Below are 26,558 nucleotides of genomic sequence, written 5' to 3'. Positions count from 1 at the left end.
AGGTATACTTTTCTTTATTTTTTTCAGCTACCGTAATTTTGGCCCCGTTTGAAAGTTTCTTCAGCCCTGGCACAGAAGAGAGAAATGTTACTTTAGTAGAGCCTTCAGTGCATCGATTTGCCTGATGTTGATTGTTTCAAGCACATGAATATGCATGTGTGTGTGCTTAGTGTCTGTCTTGCTGAGCTTGTCCACTTGATTTTCAGTGCCCGTATCACGGAAAATATCAAATTTCAATAAATCAAATTCAATTTGTCCGCCACACACACACGCAGCCATAGATACAAACACACATGCATAGAAGTGAAGAACATTGCTGTGACAGTAATATGTCTTTGTTTTTGGCGCTAGGAAAATATTAGCTTAGAGCTGCTATTCCTGTTGTTACTGCTTCCTGGTACTGTTGTTGTAGTTCTCGTCCATTCTATTCTGTTACTCTACGATGTTTGCTATGCTTATTTGTGTGACTTATCTCTGTGTGCGTATATTACACGAACTGTAATTGTATTTGTGCTTTTGATTGCGTTCAGTCTGCTATAAAAACACACAAATACACATACACACTTCATATAGTCTTGAGTTTGTCGCCGATGCGTCCTGCTGAACTTATTCAGTCATCACTGCCATTGCTCAAGGGCATAATTTATTTGTGGCTGAATTTTATTGTTTATTTTGGTTGATATCAACGCCAACGCAACGGTCGTGTGTTCGCGAGCATACTACTACACCTTATGAATACACATACACAAGTATGTACGACTATTGCGCCTCACCACAAACCACCAACATCTGCCAAATATTGTCAAAGTTTGGCCATTTCATATATAAAGTATAGTATAGTATTATGGAAAAATAATAATTACGTATGATTATTACGTATTATTATTTCCAGAGCGGAAATTATGTGAATTTTTTCCTCTTATTTTTTTTTTTTTTTTTGTGGTGTGCTTCATTCCTGTCACCGCTGATAAATTCAATTTATTTTTTGGTAGTTTGTATGTGTTTGTGTGTGTGTGTGTGTATATTATCTTGTATGTTCCATATTTTCTTTCCATTTATATAGTGAAATTAGCAAATGGGCTGGTTCGGGTTAGGCGCACGATTTGCTTACTCACACAAGCACAGAAAAGTGTCGTTCGAGATAAATGTAGCATACTTTTATGCGCCAACAAGAAAAATGTGAAATGTACGCGACCAGCCACATACACATACCAAGTATGGCTTCAGATTCGATTGAATTTTCTCACAAATATATCAAACTTTAGAGTAACCCACTTATAAAATTCAAATCTGAACCAACTTTTGGAGTAAAATCGATGTGTATAAGCTGAACAATGCAACAAAAAAGTTACGTTCCAAAATCCAGCATGAAATAGTTTGTATTACCCTAGGAGAGTTATTTAAAAAGCAAATTACATTTTTTTAATTGCAAAATGTTATAAATCAAGCAAAATAAAAGACGGAGCATTCCTTTGCGAGAAGCTATTATTTCTGCCATCGACTTGTGTTAGGTTCAAATTTTAGTAACACGCTTGGATACAATATTTTAAAAGTAACTCACTTGTTTTAAAATTGTTAACATATCCCATTATACTAATATTTCGAATGAACACAAATAAATTATATAGTATTCATTTAATTTGGAGTAAGTGCATGTGTATTATATGTTATTGTTGCAAATCTCTTAGGTCGATCAGTTGATAACACTACACAAATGCAGGACCAGCCCTGAACTAAGGAAATGTTTTATTTGCTATTCCCTCTCACCAACCCGCTCCACTTCTTTTATTATTTTGTCATTTCACTGAAAATATGGGCAACATGTTGAACAACTTAATCGTAAAAATTCATTTCAATACCATATGTATTGGAAATCAAAGCCACTCAAGCATGAGTAGGCATTTCCGTTTCGTCTGTACGTATCAATGTATGTGTGCGCTGCAAAACTGAGCACATTTCCGCTGCGCTATATTTATGATGCTCAGTCGGGCGTTGCGAAGGTGGTGCTTACCCCTTTTCACGTCGTGGGGTACGAATAAACGGGGTTTCATCGCCCATGTTCCCAGCACATTGCTTGATGCGTCATTTTTCATCCATTTTACTTGTCGCTTTGTTGCTGCTGACGCTTTTGCTGCTCCTGTTGTTGTTGCACATTTGTTATAGCAGACAGTCGGGGCTGGTTGCAGGTAAAATGATTGCATTTAGACGCTGCTAACAACACCAGGGGCGTCCAAGACAACGGCAACGACAACGACAGCGTGCTCTTGTGCGTCTCATTCCATTCCATCTACTTGCTCGTCTTCTCCCTTTTCTCAGTGACTATTTTAGTTAAATTAATGACGCTCTATTTGCGCCTCAGTGTTGAAGTGAACCTTCTACAGTGTGATAATTCGGAATAATGCAGTGAAAAATTATTTTAGGGTTCGACTCCACTTTTGGGCCCGAACGAGTTATACCTGAACTATCATTCTATATATCGAATCTTTTATGCTCATACATGCCACTGTGTGGTGCGAACTCAACCGCTTTAAAAAAGCCTTGCTCAAATCCAAAAGGCACTCATTCGTATGCTGACAAAAAATTCCTTGAGATTCATAGAATATTTTAAGCCGTTTGAAATGTGATTTCCCGTAGTTAAAAATTAATCTTCATACATCGATAGAAAAATGCGCATTCAAAGACACCGGATTGAGAGTTAAAGTATGAAATTCACTTAATTTGCTTAAATACATACCTATCCATATACTTATATGAAAGTTTTAAGCCAGACAGGACAAAAGGGCAGTATAAGGTACTGTTATGCTCCCAGTGCTCGGGATCTTTAATGATTTCATTCAAATAATTTTAAAAACATTTTAAAGTGTAAGCAGAAAAATGAAATGAATTAAAGGTGAAAAGGTGATGAGTAAATCGTTAAGAAGCATTAACGCACAGAAACCAATTTATTTGTGCAACGTAACATTCTCAGCAATCCTAGCTTGCTCAAAAAGCGAATGCGAAACGGTCGCACTGTGCACTCTTACCTGGCAAGCTAAAGGCCCTGATGCTGATAAGTGCTACCAGCATGAGTTATAAGGCAGCAGCAAGAAGAAGAAACAGGAAGCCAGAGAAACAAAACGAAGGGAACAAAGAAGACCAAGTGTCATAGCTTTGTTAGCGCGCCTTGTCGCTAATGTGCTACACGGACAGCTGCTTTGAGTTGCAGTTGAACAACTAAAAGCGAACATTTAGTAGCTATGTACAAGTATGTCCATGCACATATGCATCAGTTATAATGCTAATATGCTAATTTACCAATTTCCTGGCACAATACGCTGCTTCTGCGCAATATCAATTTATTAAGCCAACATTTTAAATGAGCAAATTATATTATGATGCCTTCAATGAACTCGAATTTACAACGCCCCAGTGCCGATGGAGTCCCAGCGCTGGTCAGCATCAATGCACGATTATCGGTTTTAATTATGACCATCGACCGTGGTGGTCATGGTGGCTACTACTGGTGCCACCGACAGCCCTGCTGCAGCAGCTTCTGATTTGGCGTTGGCTTTGCACGAACTCGTTTCAGCAAATAACCAAAAATTTATTCAATTGCCTTGCCACAATCATTTGTGGTTAATGAACGCACACATACATGGCTGCACATGTAGATGTGCACACACACACATAGAACACCGAGGAACGATATAAAAATGTCCAAACTTTTTCTGTGGGCCATAAAAAAATACAATTATTCTGACACATATCAGATGGATTGGATAATCTGAATACACTTTTGCCTATACCTATCAGTCGAGTATCTCGAGTCGGCTCTGAAAGGCATATATTAAGTACCAATATGAATATAGGATTTTTGCTCCTGCTTATTAAAAACGAATTTCTAATAATAATAATAACATTGATGGGAAGCACTTTTCATACTTTGTACATGAAATGTACATGAAACGTATATAAGGTTTGCGGGAGGTGAAAAATGTAGCAGGCAGAAGGAGGCGTTGCACACCACACCAAGTGCATATCTTCTTGATCAGCATGACAATACAAGTATACTTTGTAATAAACTAATCATTGCTGTAAAACGCTATCTTGTTTTTGCCCCACGTTGGGCGCCAAAAATTTATGTAATAAACTACTCATTGAAGTATCCTGGCTAGATGTAAAAACAACAAAAACCAGATAGCGTGAGCCGACGGTGTCACAGCGGAGGTCGGGACCCTTTGATACCCTAGCTCTTTCGGGGTGGGGTGGGTTTGCTGTGTCCTGAAGACTCTAAGTACATAAATTAAATTATTATAGAGTCCCTGCTGAAACTAAATTTTGGAAGGCCTACTTCCAACAAAACAACTAAAACAAATCAAAGGCCAATTAAATGGGAGAGGGAAACTGACGGTACAAGTGATAGCTTCTTGCATCAGAAAATATGTCTAGCTATTTTGCGAGATCTCTCCTCTATACCCACCCAACCATGGAGCTCCAATGCGAGTATTGTTTATGGAGTTCCCCTATAGTAAATGTTCTAGCTAGTTTTACGTCACCATGTCACCAGAAAATAAAACTTTACTAATTCATTTTAAACAAAATTTAATAATACGCATGATTAATTATAAAGATTTACATTGACGAGCAAACAAATTATAAATCTATTAGCAGGATAAATTCTTATGACAATGCAAACAAAATAGGTATAATTCATTGAAGAAACTTATTTAGTATGAGTAAAAAAAATACAAATTTAAGCCAAGTAGTTATTTATATATATAATTCAAAGAACATAGGCTGAATATTTTATAGTCTAAAAAAAAATTGGAAAAAATTTATTGTGAAATCAGAAAGTGTGTGTGCATATACGCCTAATGTTATTTATTTTCATTTTATTCTTTATGTGTTAAAGTAACGTCGATTCAAAATTTAGCTACCCGAATCAGCAGCAGTTTAGTTAAAGGCAATTAAATGAAAAAAAACAAAACTAAACTAAAAGCTCACATGAGTGATAGTGAGGTAGGTCAGTGCTGCAGATCAGCGCATTCTTTGCCGGTTCATTGACCTCCGCATTTTAAGTTATTGTCATATGTTCTCTCAAAGGCATATTAGTATAAGAGAAAAAGTTAGTATAAGACGAAAGTAAATTGACATGCGATAACTGTCGAGCAAAAGCTCTGTACTAAAATTGATATGTATGCATGTATCACATTATATCAATTTAACTTCGGCTTACAAACGAGATAAGAAACAAAAGCAATAGCAATGATAAATACAGACTTACGTACAGACTCCAGCGATGAAGGGCCCTCCAGCGAGGTGTAGTCGTTGTTTTATGTACAGATTAATTCAATGCACATACATTTATATGCAAATGCATATTTATATGGTGTGTTATTATATGGATGGGTTAATTTTGGGCTTATTTAAATTTGTCTTATTTATCTCGAGGCATATTTTTTTTCGGGTTCATTTTCTTTTGCTATTATGATATATATTTGTACACATGCCTTTTCGAGAGTTTATTTCGGTTTAAGCTTTTATGCACTGATCTTGGGCACGAAAAAAAAACAATAGCAAAAAAAATTAAATGCACATGTCTGCTAAAAAAAAACTGTACCTATTGGTACATATAAGTATATGCACTATATTGGGTTTTAAGGCATTTCCCTTTCGAGGCACTGTACACACACTCTCTTCAATTTTGAAACTGTGATTTTCAAACTTAGACACTATATAGGCTCTTTTTGTGAGCAGTAGCACATTTTATGTAGTTAACGCTGAGGTGGTGGTGGCGGCAATGGTTTCTACGGCAGAGGGAAGTCGGCGGTGGTCAGGTTGGGCTAATGACGTTTCGACACCCAGAGCAAAAAGATATATCCCGCATGTTCGCAAGCTCCTTTTTGGAAGACGGACTTGTAGCATACGGCAATTCACTTTGCCGGTTGGAACCAAATGTTTCGTCCAAGTGTAAACAACGACTGCGGTTTGAATTCCGCCGGGAAATAACCCTTATGTCGAAGTTATTTGATTCGGCTGCACCCAATACAGCAGCGACAAGGGGTTAGTCGCAAATCTCGTGACGGATGCGCACCGATTACTTGGCAGCGCCCTTAATAGGCAGTTGCCCACAGGCGGATAATGCCATAAAGATTGGGGGGGTCTTCAAATCGTCTCCAGCCGCACGGTTTTACACTCGATGAAGGTCCCGGTTAACGTGGACAAAATCTTTGGGTTCGAGAGTGTCAAGCCGTTTTCCTTTTGGGCCAGTGAATAACACCCAAAACACGTGTTAGGCGTAGCTGACGGACGTGGCTACTTTGTAGAACTTGGCCATCCAAAAGTTAATGAACAAAAGAGATCGGTTTTAGCAAGATCAGGCCTTTTATAACACCTAATTCCAGGGAACTACTGAAGTGCGTAAAGTTAGATGCGCTTTACATTCCAACCAAAACCCAGAGTTGTACTAACTAAAGCTTTCAGAGTAATACAGCTGATAGGGGCCTGAAGCTTTGGGACAAATATTAGCCCCTTTTATCGCAAGTGCTAATTTTGTAGCACCGAGCTGCGATAAAAGTAACATTAATTTAATTTTAATGCAGGCGACCATTACAACTTGTATGCCTGTCTGTCCGTATAAGCACCTGGATCTCAGAGACTATAAGAACTATAGACACCAAAATGTTGCATAAAGATGCCTCATGTGTGTACGCTATACGAGTTTGGCTTATTTTTGTTTTAATCCCCCCCAGAAGGGTGGGGTCTTCATAACAATGGGGGATTTTCGGAAACCCCACTCGTGTAATCACCTATATCTTGGAGACTAGGTAAGAGACTTAGGTAAACCAAAGTTTTAGTCCAAGATGCCATATGTGAATACGCAGAGAGTGTGTATTTTGGTGACTCCCATATTTCTTGGAATTTTTCGTTGATATTCGGTAAATACATCCAGTTAACGCAGGCACACGAGACATACACAGACACAAACAAACACGCATAGCCACGCAGAATTATTCTACACATATGTACAGAGTATTTCAAAATCGGGACACCCAATCTACCTTTTTCACTTGTTTGTGTAGGATTTCGTCATATTTAAAAAACAGGACCCAACGAATCTTGCATTTAACAGCGCACTTTTGCGTCATTAGGTGTGCCTCAAGGCCAAGATGACTTTTTTGGCCCTTTACTTTTTACATTATTTATTAATGACCTCCCCTCTACCTTGTCGCACTCTCATATGATGAAATGAAACTAATTCTGTCTTACAAAGACCCTCTACATTTTCGTCGCCTGCAGAATTTCGTCAATACTGTTCACATTTCAAAAGCTACATAAACCAAACTTTTCACACACAATTTATATACAATACAATTAAAATTGTGTGCGTTTTTTTTTAAATTTATATAGAGTTTCATTACAACTTGGCACGTGCTTTTTAATATAATTCGCGAAAGCTTTTACTATTTCCGATATCAACATAGTATTATATTCATATACGACTTTTACCATACTTTTCTGCAATATACTTGCACACTGCTTAAATGTGTTTTCAGAGTCTTTGTTGCTGCTCCAAGGTCAACAATTTCTACGTCGCAAGCACGAGTTTTGCTGCAGTAAATGCGTTTTTTTCGAAACGGGGGAAATTGGGGCAAGACGTTTTAGTTACTCAATAATCTGGTTAATTGCTCTCCATTTAAAACCTTTTGCAACGCTGTGCCATGTATAAGTTCTATTTCACGAAACACGGTTATACTGGTTAGGCCTAATCTAAATTACACATAAGAATTGGGCAAAAACACACAAGTGTTATTGAACTGTAACTTTAAATACCTCGACTAACGTTTTTTATTATAACAAATTAGCAAATATTTCCCGCCAATTTTGCGAAAACCATATGCGTGCCAACATACCTCAACGGTTGAAGTTTTTTTTTTTTTTGTCTCCTCTGGGTATATAAAGATTATAAAACAGTTCATATTTGAAATATAAAATAAAAAATTGAGTTTTTGCCAAAAAAAAGTGAAAAAATACCCATAGTGCACAAGCTAGTGGAGAGGTTGACTCCTCAGTCCTCTTAGATCGACTTAATTTTTCAGTGCCTTGTAGACCTATAAGGAATTATTCGCCATTTGCACAACTGATTACGCTGTGAACAATAGTTTCGAGTCATTTTGTATAATAAGTACCTACGGGTACAGCGTATAACAATAATTATGTATCAAATATAAACGAAATCAAAGAGAAATGTGAGATTTTGAATAAAATTGTATAACTGATCTGGAAAGCTTGTTTTGGCAGCCATTAAACCTAAACAGCAGATTATTGTATCCAGGCAGACCAGTAATTCTTTTTAAAGTACAGATTATTTTTGAAAATAGTTCCATTAAAATTGCATTAGTCCCGGTCCATTTCAAACGATTTATTACTAACACACAAAATATATATTTATTTAGATGAAAACATTACTGGAGCTCAGAAACTTCATAATGGTGGGTCTATACAAGCTTTTGCTTCTGCTACTCCTCCTACTGCCTGCACATTGGATCGCTGAGAGTAAAGTAAAGGATATTCAAGGAACATACATTAAGCAAATGCTAAATACTCCCAATATCGATTTTCCCCAGCTCAATTTTATTCCCAACAAAATCGAGTGTGAAAACTATATGCCTACATTCCTAACCAATCTGGCATGCGTTTTGAAATCCAATGATCTTAACGAGACGGTGATCGATATGGATTTTATTGCAGTGCGTGAACTAAATAATACCTCAGTGTCTTTCTCTTTCAACGTAATGATCGGGAAATCAACGGTGAACTACATAAACAAACGTTTCGACATATGTACCCGTACAGGTCAAGATGCACTGGAAGATCACATTATAACGCGCGTTATCAGTGAAGAAATAAAAAAATCAGGGAATATTCTGAACGACTGTCCATACAAAAAAGTAAGGGTTATTAATATTTCAAATTCTAGTATTGGTTTTTATCTTCTTTTACAGAACAAACATTACTATGTACACGGCTTCAAGGTCAAAGAACATTCAATACCGCCATACTTTCCCGAAATGAACTTGACGATAACTATAGACCTTGTCACAAATCGACGTAAAACGATGCGTTTTTTGGCATTTGGTCGTTCGGTGAAGGTCGGCAAGATAACCAGTCGAATTATACCATGAATTAATTATGTTTATATTTTTGTATTGTTGGCTAAATTTCGGAGCAAACTTTATAAGCCAATGATAAAAAACTTTGAGCGTTTAAATATAGTTAATAAGTTCTTCTTTTATTAAAGGTTGAATGACTTATGAAAATTTAAAATCGAAATTATAGTAATTACGTTAAAATTAATGTTGCTTTACAGAAAAAACAAAAAATGGAATGCTGGAGTTGGGCGGTATCAACTCTGAAATACCCTGTACACCCTTTAAAATTATAAAAATTGAAGTGAAACTTCTTGATTCGAAAACGATGTTTAACAAAAATAAGAAAGGAATGCTAAAGTCGACGATCTCAACTCTTAAAAAAAGAAACGAAACAATACTCTCTCCCACTGGTATATAGTATTCTTCATCAGTATGACAATCGTTTTCTTTGTGTGTCCGTCCGTCTGTATGAACGCAGGGTTTTAGAAAGTATAAGAGCTAGAATAACCAAACTTGGTATCCAGATTATCCTAGGTCGGAGAAGCTCGTTATCTGATGCACCAGTTCCAAAACAGCTACAAAAACCAAACTTAATATTAGAAACCGTGTTGTTTTTAATAAAAATTGCTTCTCCTTTGCAAATCCACATAAAATTGGGTTCGCAAAAAAAAAAAAAACAACAATTGTGTTCCAAACAAATATGTACGAAATGAAAGAGCAATTTGAGATTTTGAATAAGACTGTAGGATTGATCTAAGAAGCTATTTTATTGATTCCGGTACTGGTCATTAACTTAAACAGACAATTTTTGTATCCAGACAAACCAGTATTTTTTTTAAAGTACAAGTAATTTTTGAAAATAGAGCTTTCAAAATCCCATTAGTGCCGCCCCATTTCAATCGGTTCATTAGTACCATACGAATTGCATTTATTTAGATGAATTTATTACTGTGCCTCCATTACATGCGTTTTGAAATCAAACAAACTCAAAATTGTGTGTGCCAAATCGGTGATAAATTACAAGTATATGGACATACTTTTCGACGACTGTGCAGGCCTTCATTTCGCGATCACTACCTGATCCGCAGTATCACTGACGAAATAAGTAAGACCGGTAACATTCCAATGGGCTGTCCACTCGAAAAAGTCAGTTAAATTGCTAAAATGATTATGTTACTATGTACATATTTCAACTTATCATATTTTCTATTTGAATCTACTTTCATAGAATAAACATTACTTTGTGCCAACCAACATACAAGTACGTTCTCGTATTAAACTTCACGAACATTGCGGACTTCTATATAAATTAACGGAAAGCGATGGGTTTAGTATATCCAGATCGTGTGGTAAAGATCCGCGCGAAAACATATGGCTGTTAGTTAGTGAGTTCGGTGTATGTATATATTTTACATTAAACTAAATATGTACGAGTGTGTAAATAATTATTTGTACAATGTTTTGGGAGTTTCGCTTAGAAAATTGGGAGAAGAAATTAATAAAATGTAAATATTATGAAAACTATACGTAAAGGCGAAAGGTTGAAATTTCGCTTTCTTATATAAATTACTAGCGGGGCATCGCACGGGTATTTTACAAAAATTTTAAAAATTATGCATTTTATAACACACACACTCAACACTTATACAGTTACTAAGAAAGAGTAAAATTTAGCTAGGATATTATAATTTTAATGAGTATACCCTGTACCCGTAGGGTAAAAAGGGTATATTAGGTTTGTGCAAAATATAATCACTCTTTAGCTTCTCCAGTTGTTTTCGACGTGTGTATGGCGATATATTCGATGTAAGCTGAGCTGAAATCCAAAGTGGACCTAGAGAAGGAATGGTTCCATTAGGCCATTTCCACATCTCAATTTTTTTTTTAACAGCTATTTTTTATGAACCACTTCCAAGTCATTAAAAAGGCACATTAAATCAGTATAAAATGAACCCCTTTTAGACTCAACACAAGTCCCTAGTCGACTTTAAAATGGCTTGCATTGCGAGGAAGTAGTAAAATGTTAAGTATTGCACTTCTAAAACCATTATTAAAACAAAAACTTTCCGGGCTATACCCAACCTTTAGGGTATACCATAAACATGAAATTTCACTATTTTCATATACGCATGCAAAATAAAATTTTGACAACAGACACAAACACACACACACACACACACACATGTCACCGAGTGCGTATGTATATGACATATACTTGCGAGTAGAGCATATTTTATGCATTCGTGTCCGTATTTCAATAAATATTGACAGCACTAGGAGTCGTTGGATGGCCCCGCACAGAGCGAGGGAGCTTCACTCGGCGATGCTGCTCAACTTGGCATAAAATTGCAAACAATTTTATTATTGAAATTGAAAATCAAAGAAACTTGACAGCAATAGTAGTACCAGCAGCAGCCGCAGAAGCATTAAGCTACGAAAGTAGTCAGTGCAGCCAGAAAGCTGATGTGGAGAAAGAGAGAGCATCAGAGAGGAGAAGGACGGTACGCTTTTTAGACTCGCTAGCTATCTCTCAGCTAAATCGCATTTCGGTCTTCACTGAAAATGGCAGCAAAAATTTGAATTTGGGTAATTGCGATTTAGCTGCTGGGCGAAATTCTGGGTGTGGGGGACTTTGGGTTCGTGCATCGAAATAATTTGTATGTATGAGAGAGCTTGGCATGTTTTGCTTTTTCATGCTTAGAGAATTTCAATTATTTTATTAGCCACATGAGCGAACCAAAGAGCTAAGAACCGAGTTTTCTTTGAGCCCGGAAAGGGATAAAATTCGAGTATTATGTGGGTGCGTGTGTGTCGCTGTATGTCTTGCCAAAATGGATGAAAGTGGCAGGTAAAAGCCAGGGAAGGTGTGTTGTAGGCATTGTTGGGGCTGCCTTGTAGCCGGCAGCGATTAATATGAAATATGCTGCATGCTTTTAGGGGCACGCGTCTGTCCTTTTCCACACATGTACGCATGTACCAGTTCAAAGCCTTGGCTCTCCTGCTTCGGCAAATGGGCATAAATCTTGCATGTATAAAAGCATATTTCCTAATAACCCAATATCCTTTTTTGCATGCCCAAAGTATCCTTGAGAAACATTCTTACATATTTGGACAGTAAGTATTGGCTAAGATGAACATGCGACCCATATGTGTAAGTCCTTGTAGGAAAATCGTTCATTACAATCCAAAAATTTGGTTTGAATCATGAAAACAAGGATTTCTATAAACCATGTTAAAGGCATGTCCTGAACATCCTATGCAGCGAAATATGACTGTATTCAGAAACTTCGAAGGTCGCTCAGCCGCTAGTTTAGCATTTAGCTAAAGTGCTTGGGGCTTACATGTATTTACATCTAACAAGAATAATACATGCATGTGCCTTTTGCTGGCCGTACACATTTTTAATTAAAGCACGAAGCCAAAAAACAAAGGCCACAGTAACGAGCATTTGTAGTTGGCTGAGAGCGGGCTTAAAATAAATGAAATATTTATTAACAGCCCAACAGACACATTCTCAACGAGTTTGCGCGACTATGCCGCGTAAGTAAAAAAGCCCAAAAACAAACAAAACCATAAATGAATTCAATTACATTAAGTTTTTGTACGCTGTGCTCTGCGTCGGCTCTGGACAGGAAGCAAGAGAGGCAAGCTGCCTGCCTGGTGGTCCCAGTTCCAATTGTGGCTGAGAGGACCGATTCAACCAACGAGTATGTTATGCTTTATTCAACGAAAACGCAATCGTAACAAATTCACGCGGCAGAGCAAAGCAATAAAAGAACAAAATAGTTGTGGGTCTGGGTCTGCCTTCAAAAGGGAAAAAATAAAACAAGAAAGGAATGCTAAAGTCGAGCAGGCTCAACTCTTAAATACCCTGTACTACCCCACAAAAAAATTTTTTTTTTTTAAATGTAATTAATTAATTAAATTAATAAATATAAAATATTCCATACATACATTTACATTTAAATCAGAATCGTGTCTATGCGTGTTTGTGTACTTGTACATATGAATCTGTGCAGTACACATTACATAATTATGTCAAAGCACCAACAAATACAGCTGCGGACAGAGGTTGGACTTGGTTATGTGGCTATAACTTTCTTTCTAAGAAACCTATCATAATTAAACTTGGTATACAGATATATAATCACTAACTGGATGTGACTACCAAATTGTACTTTCCAAGAATTACGGGAGTTATAGAAAATCCCGAATAGGGGGGAGTGGGGGGGGGTGCATCGGGAAAAATGAAGAAACTCGTCCTTTCTCGGGCTCTGAAGAATCTGGATACCAAGTTTTGTTATTCTAGCTCTTATACTTTCTGAGATACTTGCGTTCATACAGACAGACAGGCAGACAGACGGACAGACAGATGGACAGACAGACGGAGAGACGGACATGGCTATATCAACTCGGCTTGTCATCCTGATTAAGAATATATATACTTTGTGAGGTCTACCACGCCTCCTTCCGTGTGTGCCATGTACACTCGCACAAAACTAATATACCCTTTTACCCTTTGGGTACAGGGTATAATAAACAAGCGACGAAAATTCAGCCATTGCCAGTCTCAACAATTTCAACAATTTTCAATGGTTCTTAAGCGGTCTGCTTGATTGAATACAAAGGCCAGTTATACCCAAAGCGCGTTGCAGCGGTAAATTAAATAATCAGATGCTGAGAGATCATGATAAAACAATTCGTCTATTCATTAGCACTGATAGTTGATCATTTTATTGCACACAGGCACTAGCGAACCAGAAAATCGCAATTGCATACCTTTTCTGCTTTGGAGTAAGAAATCATCAAGCTGAGAAAGATAGCTGTATGTTCTTTCTACCTTTCTAAAATTCGCTGCCAGCACTCAGATTATAAAGATACATACTACACATATATATAATCCATGACCTGCACATCTTTACTGTTAACTTTATGTTAATTTACAATTTATAGTTCGAGTACAGTAGTAACTAAGTAGCTTACAGCTCATTTGTGTGGCCACTCGATGGGCGGCATATAATTGTAGCAGCGCGGAAAGTTGGCCGGCGGTCGCACCATCTGCCCCAGTTGGCCAACTTGCAAAATGAGGCCCATGCCAACGGCCAGATGCCACTCGTAGTGGCAGTGCAGGAGCCAGAAACCTGCAATATCACAATAAGTTTATTTACATGAGAACGGGCGTTGGGAAGGTCATTAAAATGTATTTATACTCGAAGCTTGGCAGCTACAACCCACCCGGATTATCTGCCCTAAACCGCACAACCGCATAACCACGACTCGGTATCGATACCGTGTCCTTAAACGGCGGTTTCGCTTTGCAGGATGAGGAAGAGGCAGCTGCAGCAGCGGGCAACAATTGACCACGATGTGCCATCGATTGGGCCAAAGCCACCGTCATGGGCGTGCCTTGCGGATGCTGCCCGAGGGCATGAACGGTGAATCGGTGGCCGTGCAAATGGAACGGATGATGTATGGGGCCAACGCCTGTGAAGTGGAAAAGTTGTCGAGGGCGCCCCATGTAGCAACATGTAATTGGAATTTGCGGCAAGGCTGTTTGTCCGACAGTCTCCCCGTCAGTCCGACGTCCTTTGTCCATTGTCCGTTGTCCGCCCTCCATTGTTTACTCACTCTCGCTCTCGTCCACAATGACTAGCTGGACAGTGCCGCCAAGTGGCACCTGCAAACGATGCACACACATGCACTGCCGCTGGTTGGCACAGGTTGCAGGTCGTCGCCTTGCGTCACAGTAATGTGCGTCGTCAATCAGCTCCGGTTGCGTCAGCGGCGGGTATGGCGGAAACGTCAGACTCAGATTGTTGATGGCGCCCACAACGGTTGTGTTTGCATTCAGATCTGGTGGCATTAATGGGTTAAGGTTGTTAAAAGAAAGTACCCCCGAGCTATTTAATATGTGCGAAAAGTTTCAGTACTTTATTTAATTAAACTTCTAAGCAATTTACGATCTATAAGCGATATATTTGAAAACTATGAAATCATCTGCCTCCTTATATTCTGCTCTATTCCTTTTTAGTTATACAAGTGTAATGCAAAGTATTATTTTATATATATACAAGTGGTTTCAAAAATAATTAGTATTATTTGGAATTTTTAATTTTTGATATAAAGCATTATTCAGCTGCTTTAAAAGACGTCCCTGAGCCAAACGCCGAGGATATTTCAAAGCCCATATAGATGTGCTTGAGCAACTTAATTACTTACTCAGAAAGTGTTTGTAGTAGCCGCTCCGAAATATTTCCGCATTGGAGACCACATAGTTATTGAAGGAGAGATAAATGGTGTTCTGGACAACCCCACACTGCAGTTGCTCATCACGTTCCAACGAGATCAGCTCATTGACGCACTGATCACCGGGACGGCAGCCCGTCATGGGATTATTGAGCACATTATTCTCAGGGTAGTTGATATTAAAGTTGGGCTGTGTGGGCAAGGGGCGCGCTGCATCCTGCGCTAGGGATGCGTCTGCCCTACGATAGCGTAGAAGTGCCAAGGACTCAGTGGGCAGACGGCTGCAGGCACCCAGACCCGACACGCGAAGCCAGTAATCGCCTCTGGTGTTGTTGGCCAACAGCACGAAGTCGTAGCGCTCGCCAGAATTGATAATTAGTGCGTCAAAAGTTCGTGGCTCCACATTGAATCCATCGCTGGCTATGATACGCAGGAGATGCCGCTGTGCCTGCACTTTGAAGGGACAGGCATGACTGCCAGCATGTATGACCCGAAAGCGATAGCGCTTTCCGGCCTGCAGGAAATATACTTGCGGAGGAATGCGCGCCTGTCGCACCCTAGAGCTCGGTTCAATATAGCTTCCACGCCCATTGATGAGCACCGCATCCGGCGCTAGGATCGTGTTGGGGGTACCAGGCATCAGACTCTCTGCCGGCACATGCATCCAGCTTGAAATGACCAGCAGATGCTCCATCAAATCGTAATCGTAGCTACTGACCTGCGGTGATGTTGGTTGCCGCACAACGAGGGCGCCGTACTGTCCGTTCTCCTTGTGATGACCAGCATGGGCATGATAAAAATGTGTGCCAGAATCGGTGGCTACAAAACTATACCGAAAGGTATTGGAAAAGGCAATCGGACATTGGGTGACATACGGGACGCCATCCATATATGGGGTCTGACGCATACTCATGCCGTGCCAGTGCAGGGTTGTGGTCGTGCCACCGGCCCTATTGACCACATCAATGACCAGAAGATCGTTCTGGCACACATGCAGAGCAGGTCCTGGTAATTGCCGATTTATGCTCATTACGCCGCCTCTTTCGAATCCATCGCCAACAATGCATTGTGGAGCATTGCAATCGCTGGAATTGCCAGCGGCACAACGACCGCAGGCGCTGTAAAAAGAGAATCGAAAATGTAATTATTTGAAAAATACATACATACTTGTATGTGTATGTCTAAATAAGCAAAGTTCTTGGATTTCAGAATTCTTATTAATTATAAAAAAACAAAAAAATGCACTATCTGGTATCAAAAATGAATATTGTAGGCTTTTAAGAGTCGACCCCTCTATATTTGGATTTATAGAGTAAACGATCGTTTCAATTATATCAAAAAAACAAGAGAGAACGCTACAGTCGAGCAAGCCCGACAGTGTAATACCCTGTACCCAGGTAAACTTCCGTCACTGAGTTATATGCGCACGTAGCAGCAGCAAAAAGAGGAAGAAGAAGAGTGAACTTTTTGCTGCAGTTTGGGGAGGTTGTACTGGCGAGAATTTGTTTCGCTAATAACTTTTCTTAGAATTGACCGAATTGAATAAAATTTCATACAACAGTAGACAATTATATATTTATTATGTGTGTAAAATTTGGTTTAGGTAGCATTTGAAATGTGGACGCTATTGACGAAATTCTGTAGCGGGGGAAGGGGGGGAAAATTAAAAAAAAAAAACATAAACTCGTCCTTACTCGGACCTAGGAGAATCTGGATGCCAACTTTGGTTATTCTAGCTTTTATAGTTTCTGAGATCCTCGCGTTCATCCAGACGGACGGACAGACGGACGGACAGACGGACGGACAGACGGACGGACAGACGGACGGACAGACGGACGGACAGACGGACGGACAGACGGACGGACATGTCTAGATCGATTTCTCTCGTCATGCTGATCAAGAATATATATACGTTATGGGGTCGGAGATGCTTCCTTCTGTATGTTACATACTTTGCACAAACCTAATATACCCTTTTTACCCTACGGGTACAGGGTATAATAAATAAAATAAAATACATAGTAACGGAGTATTGTCAACGAATAGTAAGAAGATAAGTATATATTGGTTTAGATGGAAATATTAAAAGCAAATAGAATGATCTCCTAATCGAAATTCTCTAAGACGTGAGACGCATAATCACGCACAAAAGACAAACTTTCATGTGGGTTACAACAAAATAACTAAAAAGTATTCGTTTTTAATCCACATTAATTGTAACTTTGATTGGAGTAATATTTTCATTGTCTTTTGTAGAATGAATGGAAATTATTACGCCATAAATCTGTTCGTTTACGAACAACTCTGCATACAGACCAAGTTTTTGCTAAAAGTTAATGATCTGAAAAGCATTTCAAATGGTCCTCCAAACAGTTTTTCTCGATAAAATATAATTTTACAAACTCAAATGGACCGTCAAATGTGTTTCGGTTAAAAAAAAAATCCCATCAAATTACTGTTTAATGACAATTTTAACTGAAGAGAAAATTGCTGATTTTCATCTTCATTCTTATTAAGGGTTAACAAATTGAGCAATTTGTAAATGATTATGTGGATCATAAAAGCTGTCGACGATCGTAGATTAAACAGCCGGGCAGATGGATTTGTGTTTTCATTTTAAATGCATTATTTTCGCGGCACAATGTGAGAAACTAACGTAAACAATAACATGCACAATCGATGCGTTTGGGTCTTAGAAGCATTCGTTAAATAAAAATTTAAATATTGTGGAGAGAACGTACCCGCACAATCGATGCATCAGGGTTTTAAGGGTTTTGACCTATATCTGTCTAAAATGCACTTTTACTTACACGCCCATTGCTTGATAATGTTCCAGAACAAATGTGTAGTGACAGATGCGTGACCGCCCAGCTTGGCAAATCCGCGCACAAAGCGCCCCATCGTTCGTTGCTGATATTGTTGTGGTTGACTGGGCTACTATCTGGTCAATTGTGGTTAGATTCTGCCCCAGTACACTGGCCGAGTTCGGCAACAGTATTCCACACATGGGTAGCAGCACGAACAAGCAGATGCGGGAGATACGTAGCTTCGCGAGCATTTTGCGTGGTACACTGGACGTTGAAGTCATCGAGGCAGTTGGTTTTAAGTTCGTTTTGCCTGGATGGGTAGGCTGATGTCTGAAGACACCCAGCTCTTTATCGTGAGTGGCGACTGTCAGTCGGATAAAGCACGCAGAGGTGCGAGTGTTGCGACCAACCAAGCCATAGAAGTCAGTAGACTTGGCTATAATCAACGATTGCTGGGGGTAAGTACCGTTGCCGCGCGGGTTACCATAATTCGTCGTATTACCTAACAGACAATTATAAAGCGCACGCGACAGCAACAACAATGAGTTCAATGAATCATCTATGCACTCTATCGGTCGACTGCTGGGACACTTGCTCTCTTATCTCGCATATCTTATCCATGAATCCGACGTTACGGTATAAAACTTTATGACACATATAAAAACAATGCAGCTTTGACTTAGACTATTGTGATCTGGCAGACGACATCGTTGTACAGATAGCTGTGGAAGTCGTTACAGGATTAACATTTCGCTGACAATTTATGCTCATAGCTTGTCTTGTTGTGCTTGCAATCACTTTTTATTCTAGCTTAGCTCTTGTGCATTTTGCCGTAAAAACATTTACAATCCAAGCTCTTTTCAATATCCACAATTCTGTGCTGTGTTAATAAAAGTCATGGCGAAAGAGTTAAGCAATCGATCAAATGTATTGTGCAGATGTCGATAAAGATAAAGTAATAAACTGTGAGTATATGATCCTTTAATATATACGAACAGTTGAATGTACTTGAAAATTCGTATCTTACCAATTATCTTTGCAGTAAAATGTATCAAGTGAGTGCTCAGAACTCGTAGTAATTGGCCAGCGTTGTGGGATCTTCGTTTATCTCAAGATAAGGAGAATATAATATTTCTATTATTCTACCATATGTGTTTTAAGGTATGCATATTATTAGTTTTGGCACAGTTTATAAGTAATAACATTTGAATGTACAATGATTATCTTATATATACACGTATGTGAAAAGTCTCATTTAGTAGACAAACTCTTAGGTAGTAGTAGTAGACAACATAGTCTAAACAAAATTTAGAATTTATAAGCTTTGTGTAATATGTATAAAGTACTCTGAGGCTTATATCAGCTACCACAGGGGTAATTAAGGCAGTTTATTCAAGTCCTTATCGCGGGTATCCAAAAGAAATGTCTATACTTTACCACATACCGCATAAGCCACAAAACCTTTATCTTTGAAATACATATTTATGATAGTATTAATTGTAAAAAAATTAATCAATAAACTGTCACCATTAATCCAATGAGTCTTCTTAATATTTACTTAGAAATGAAGTTAAATATAAAAAGCAATCTGAGCAAAAATACGTAGAAAATATATTGAAATGTAATTTGGCAGATAAAAGCTAAAGGCAAACTTAAGATAAGTCAAGAAAATATGAAAAATGTATGGCCTAAATTTATTTATGTAACTAAAAGGGTAATAATAAATTAAGACTTGATCATGCCTTCTCCATTCGCCTTACACTTCGATTTCCACTGAATTCGTGGCGCGGTTAAAGATAAATTTAAAGTCTCAGAATATTAGAACATAAAAACAAATAGCTCAAAATATTTTTAGTGTGCCTATTTCTGCTTCCGTTTTATGGCATTTGCTTTATTGCCACACCCTCTGATCCAGGTCTCGCGTATTTCCACATGAAATATATGCAGCATAAAGTTCAGGTATATTTAGCCGTCTTCAGACTTCATTTAACCCGACACTCGAGGTTGGCAGTTGGCCCACCTGCCACTAATGTTGTTTAGCGGAGTCTGTGGTGATGGCAATGGTGGTTTCAACGACCACACACTAAACTGTATCATCGGCATGAAAAAAACATGCATAATGGAGCATCTTAAATGCAACTTATTTTGCATAGTTAAGCATTTGAGTGGCATCACAGTATGGGAGCAACAAAGGGGGCGGTGGCCTCGAGAACGGCATCGCCACTTCACTAACTTTGATACTTCCACTCGACTCGACTGCGGTAAACAGGAAACTAAATGAAAATATCTACCTTTGGCATCGGCTTTAACGTTAGCGGGTTGTTGCCGTGAAGGCATGGCCTTTGGCAAGCATAAAGGCAGACGAGCAGAAAGAAACAACACATAACAGCACGTCTACATCGCGACCATAGTGGCATGAGAACTATGCCGGCACTGGTCGCTGTTTTGGCGCTTAACTTTTGCTCAAACTATGCATCCAGAGGAAGGAAGGAATATCTTCTTTGCAGCCACTAGCCATATTTACACAAATTCCATTTCTGTAGATTCCAGATCCTCTTCCGCCATATTAAAATGAATATTCAATGTTATCTGCAACCAGTATCATCGGATGTTGAGTACTTATTTCCAGAATCTGTTTAAACTGTAATCTTGTTGATTTAAAATTCTACAAAACTTAATCAACGACGAGTAAAACCCACTTCTAAAAATAGTTCACTCTATCGGTATCGTATTCCTCTTTTTCGGGTTCAACCGAATTAGGTCCTTAACATGATACAAATATTTTGCAAAGCTATTAATACCATCTACTCCCAAACTGAGAATATTAATTTGTATTTGAAATAATTTATTAATATTTATGTGCGACACAAATTATAGCTAATCATAGAAATTAACTATTTATTTTTATCTTACATTCGAAGAAATAATTTTACTTGTCTTAGTATTTAATAAAGTATATAAAGCGTGCTCGTTTAGTGCATATTTGAATTATATTATGTAATATTAAAGCCTTCGGGCTTAAATTCCTTAACGATAGCTGCCCTTTCACTTTAAAAAATATTTTGGTTAGTTAGAATTAGTCAGAATTATGTGACTTGGCCTAGAGTAACCGCAATTCTTGATAGCCCAGCTACAAGTTTCTGGTTATTTTGTTCATGTTTGTTCTTGTTGTTTTTAAACTATTTGAGCGCATGAACTACAAAAAGATGAACAAAAATAAATAAATAGAATAAAAAGAAAAAACCGCTTTGCTTGTGCTACTGTTTTAGTAAGAAAAAAAATTAATGTTGTTGCTACTGTTTTGTGCCTTTGCCTTGCCAACATCATCATCATGACCGACGATGCCTTTATTTTTTGCTGTTTGCTTTGCTTTTGGAATGCAACGACTGCATTTTTCTCCTTCGTAGTTGCTCAGCTTGGTGTTGGCACTTGCGCGGCTGTCTGCGTTGCTTTTCAAAGGCATTATATTCAATCATGGGGTTAATCATTAGACAACAGACTGAAGCATCAGCAGCAGTTAGAGGAAAGGCAGCATCAGCAGCAGCAGCAGGATCACAGCCACGAACAACAAACTACAGACAACTGACAGCTACCCCACTGACAGGCAGCTGGGCAGCGCATAGAAGGCTTGTCAGTTTGTTTGCATTTTTCCTGCAACTAGCCATGCAAATTGTGCATAATAAACGCAGAGCATCTAGTGGCTCTGATTGCTAGCAGCACAACGTTGCCTGTCCTGAAAGCTGAACTATTGGATTTTCAAATGTGTATTTTTTTTTGCGCAGCTAATTTGAATATAAATCGAATATGCCTCCTTAGTGAGTTTTTATTTTTTTCGAAATATATTTTTTCATACATATACCAACAGTTCCAACTTCAGTACCTGTTCCGGAACGGATGTCTTTTAACTGATTTCAGAACGTCTCTTCAGCACATTTCCGTTTAGTCGAAATAAAACAAATTTGAAATTAATTACAGCATACTTTTAGGGATTACTTCAAAAATTATGCCCATGCTGAAGAGCACAATTCGTAAAAGCAACTAAGAGATTAAGATTTAATTCCACAGATTGAAGGACAAAGTATAAATCATTTGGTGTTCAGTTCAACTCGGAAAAGTATTAGAGCTGATACATTTTCAAGCGAGTCTTAGCTCTAAATTAATCAGCTTCTGATTTTGGAACCTGTTGAGGCGGTTACTTGATAAGCAGTGGATGTGGATCTCCAAGTTTATGCCTAAGAGCTGCTCGAACGAGAGTTCGAAGAGGGTCATACTATATTATTTGCGCTCCGTTGAAAATCATATCACACTATTATCTGTAAGTTATGTATTTCCCTAAATTAGTAACGCAAGCAAAGATCTGCTTCATTTTTGAATGAGAAATAATGTTTCACATTTAATCATTTTGAACAATTCATTTCTTTTGTAAGCATTCACATGGACATCATTAGGTAGACTAATGTGTTTTTTTTCCGTAAATTCTTTCACCATACCAACAAGAATATCTGAAGTTTATAATGACTTCCGTGTTGCCAGAACGACAAAAAAGACAGCTAATTACAGCGACTAAATCACACGAAACGCACATGGTAGACTCTCATCAAAATGCTTTATATTAACCAGCTTGAATGAGTTGCCTGGTCCTCTCTCCATTGCTGTTGACTAATTATTTTGTTCACTGAATATGCGTAGGCGTTGCCCTTTAATCACATGTTATTCATCAGTCAGTCACCTGTTAGACGCTTCTGTTACTGCTTTTTTTTAGCACTTCTGTGCGTAATTAGCGAGCTGAGTGTTTGTGCTCAACTTTTAGTCTACATTTAGGCGCAAAATTGCCACTCACACTCACACACATATACAGACTATATCACAAACAACCGCACGGCAACCACATATAGTATAACTACTGAGGCATTCTTCATTGCCGCTTCATGCCGGCAACGAACGGGCAAACGCACTCGGCCGTTTGCAGGCCATTTTAGCCATTTTTCGCCGTCATCATTATCACGAATAGGACAGAAATTCATTGGGGCATGAAATTTCGGACGCCTACGTAATAATCGACGTGGCTCAGCGACTGGGCTACCGAGCTATTTGCCATGTGTCGGCATCGCTCCTGCTCCGCTGTATGTGTGTGGCTGTGCAGCCTTCCTAGTCTGTGTGGCTTTTAATACCCCGCCTACATAAATGTACTATTTAGAATCGTTCATGCAGGCAGCAAGGCGAGTGTGCAGCTTGGTAAGCACTACAGACCATTTGATGTGAACTTAATCAAGCTCGAAATGGCTTTTAAGCTGGCACGGCTCTTGCTGTGACTCGCCGACTTGCTGGCCTTTACAGCCAACAGCTAGGAGCCAACATAATTATTGGAGCTCCTGATATTATCAGAGATCATCACATCTTCTCAGCAACGAATGGGTGCATTATAGAGCCACACATCCCATTTAAGATGCACCTCATTATCGCCATGGAATAAAATACGTCGACTATTTGGCAATTTTGAGCAATATATATGTATGTGGAAATATTAAATTACAAAATGCATGAAGGGTCATTCCAACTACAGTGCGCGAAACAATTAACTAGGACACTACGTTTATTAGAACTGAATAGATCAATATATTGAAAAAAAAAATAATAATTGTATAAACATAATAAAATTATCAATAGACTTCAAGTTAAATAAAGAAAATTAAACTTAAAAAATGCAATAAAAAAATTAAACAAACTATTTTCAAACGAAATAATGAACTGGTTTATATTTAAAACTAAAAAATACCAAAACAAAGAATTTTAAACTAGGAATATACTTATTTGAAATGGTACACCCGTCGTTGTTCAACACCTTCGTTATTCGGTCTCGCGTTGAATTCACCAAGTTTTGGAGCATTTAAATGTCCAAGTTTTCCCATTCTCGAATAATAAAAATAATAATCTTTCCTATAACATGTTTGAATGGGTCATATTTGAAAAATAAAACAGCTAGCCACTGGGACTCAATTATCAAAAAGTTAAGCAGTTAAGTTAATGGTAGAATTTATTTCAGACGAAATTACCTCGGTTGAATAGTTCGTGTACAATTCATGTAGCAGTTCTTCCTTTGTCATGCATTAAAAAAAAAAAAAAAAAAAAAAGTATTCTTAAAAGTGAGCAGGCAACAATTATAATAATAACATATTTGGTATATGTCCAATTATATATACTTGTAAATAATAATGGTATAGTATAAAAAAATATTACAACTAATTAGAAATTTTATAAATGTTTTTTTTTGTAGAGTATTGTTTTTTTGAATTTAATGAAATCAAAAATACTCATGATTGATTTAAAGAGATGGGAAATTTACAGCATTTGATCTCTTATTTTTATTAGTTCTTGCACCAGGTTCCTCACGTTTTATGCCGCTATCCAGATTTTTTAAAAATCGTCTGGCTTGTTAGAGTTAGAGTTGGAGCACAGGAACAAATGCAAGTATAGTGTTTGTTTGCCCCTGTTTTTCACTTCGAAACTAAATGTTTATTGCCTCAATCTGCAGTGCACTATAGCACACTCAGCCTCTCAATTACAAAATTCAATGCGATGAAATGTGCAGCGCATTTAAAATTCATTAAACTACCTCTTTGGCAACAAGGCTGACTGCAACCAGCGACGGGTTTTCTTTGACATTTTCGTACCACTACTCGTACACTCGCACAGAGCAATTTGGGTCGCCACATTTTCATCTGTTTAATTAAAGGCTTCTGTGACAATGACCCCCACATTTATATTCCAACTATATGCTTATGTGTGTGTGTGTGTGTGTGTGTGTGTGTGTATGTGTGTGTGTGCGCCATAAGAGGCCCGTCCCCAGAAGCCAAAGATGGCGCCATTTGTAGAATGTGATGCTACTGTGGGCGTTGATTCTATTGCTGTTGTTGTTGGTGTTCTTTGAGCAGTTGCTGCGTGTTTTTGCCGCAACTTATGCCAGTTAAAGTTTATATAGAAAAATATTTGCCATTTTTTGGTTATGCTTTGGCATTTCTAGCCATCGGCGTTGTCGTTGGCGCTTTGGTATTGTTGGCGTTGATGTGTTGTTGTGCTATTTTTGCGGTTGTGGCCACATTCATGCTCTCGTGCACTACTCGTGCACTGAGATAACAGCACATATGCAGAAAAAAATGGCACAAGGAGCACGGTTAGCTGGGTTGGTAGCTGCACCCGTTCGAGTATTTCTCTTGCTATTTTATTTAAGCGGATTATTTTGGCACATTTGCGCTTAGTTTGTATTTTGTTTGTTTTGTTTTTGTTTTGCTCTATTATTTCTATTTTTTGTTTCCGTCGTTGCAAGTTGGAGGGAAAATTGTTTGCTGCCTAATGAAAGCATTTCGGTATGTACGTAAATTTGCCTAAATGATGTCAATGCTGGGGCTCTGTATGTGCACACAAATACCCATTAAGAATGAGGCTTATTCTAGGAATGGCACAAAAGTTATTTAATTATCATTATGCTGCTTGCTAACTGTTATTATAGTATGTGGCCCCCGTGTGCGCTGCTCATTTGCACTAAAATTTACTTAGTTTTGCACTAAAGCGTCGAGGAACAGGAACAAAATATAGACATAAAACTTAAACACGCAAATGAAGACTCAAGTCCAGAGGCAGAGCAAACGACCAGACAAACTGGCAGGCAGGCAGGCAGGCGGTCAAATGGACACACTCACGTACAAATACATGAAGTACACACACATGTACATGAAGCATGGACAGATTTGCCAGGCCCTTGCATTTGGACTAGTGGCTTTTGAGCCTGAAACCAGTTACATGTTAACTTTAGCGTTAATGTCAAATGCTGTGCACATGTCGCACACACAGCAGCAGTTCCAAGGCCCAACCCTCAATACTCCTTCATTCCCCGCCTTACTGCTCATAGAGAAGCAACTGCAACTGCCATAATAATTTCAAAATTAAGCAACAGCTATGCACATTGGTAAAAAGCCCTCCCAAATTTTTATGAAGTTTATTCTCGTATTTGCGGCCTACTCCTAAAAATATCACAAATATTATGAGATTTATAATTAACTTAGCATGTTAGAGGAAAGGGATTACGTGAAAGGAGGGGGCTGTTTATACAAGTATATGCGCAATATGATAACTTTTACAAGTTTTATAATGAATTATGTAAGAGGCGAAGATTTTGTACATTTTTTACAACTTTTTCGATTCGGTATGCTTTAATTTTTCTTTTTTATACCAATCCCTAAAAGGAACAGGGTATATTATTATCGGTGTTTATTTCCATCTGTCCAATGTCTATCTGTCCCTCAGTAATATAACCAATATGATTTCAAAATTATTTTTGTACCAACATCTCTGTTATTTCCAAAGTTATGAGAACCAC

The 26,558-nt window shown here is 38.3% G+C and overlaps 2 protein-coding genes across 2 annotated transcripts; one reads left to right on the top strand and one right to left on the bottom strand.

Moving 5' to 3' along the window:
* The first annotated feature begins 8,468 nt into the window (after positions 1 to 8,468).
* On the top strand, positions 8,469 to 9,164 carry LOC115625429. Its single transcript, XM_030520469.1, has 3 exons — positions 8,469 to 8,540; positions 8,607 to 8,930; positions 8,985 to 9,164. Exons 1-3 carry the CDS (start codon positions 8,469 to 8,471, stop codon positions 9,162 to 9,164), a joined length of 576 nt encoding a protein of 191 aa, XP_030376329.1.
* A 4,892-nt stretch (positions 9,165 to 14,056) lies between these two features.
* Positions 14,057 to 18,465, bottom strand: LOC115625428 (laccase-2-like). The gene is made up of 5 exons (XM_030520468.1): positions 18,188 to 18,465; positions 15,351 to 16,495; positions 14,760 to 14,984; positions 14,367 to 14,615; positions 14,057 to 14,272 (listed from the first exon to the last, which is right to left on the bottom strand). The coding sequence occupies exons 1-5, from the start codon at positions 18,463 to 18,465 to the stop codon at positions 14,118 to 14,120; spliced, it is 2,052 nt and encodes a 683-aa protein (XP_030376328.1). The 3' UTR covers positions 14,057 to 14,117.
* Positions 18,466 to 26,558: the final 8,093 nt, after the last annotated feature.

This window comes from Scaptodrosophila lebanonensis, unplaced genomic scaffold, assembly GCF_003285725.1.
Source record: "Scaptodrosophila lebanonensis strain 11010-0011.00,11010-0021.00 unplaced genomic scaffold, SlebRS2 tig00000072-arrow-pilon, whole genome shotgun sequence".
Taxonomy (NCBI): Eukaryota; Metazoa; Arthropoda; class Insecta; order Diptera; family Drosophilidae; genus Scaptodrosophila; species Scaptodrosophila lebanonensis.
Note: the sequence above shows the minus strand (reverse complement) of the source record. Positions and strands in the feature narration are given on the sequence as shown.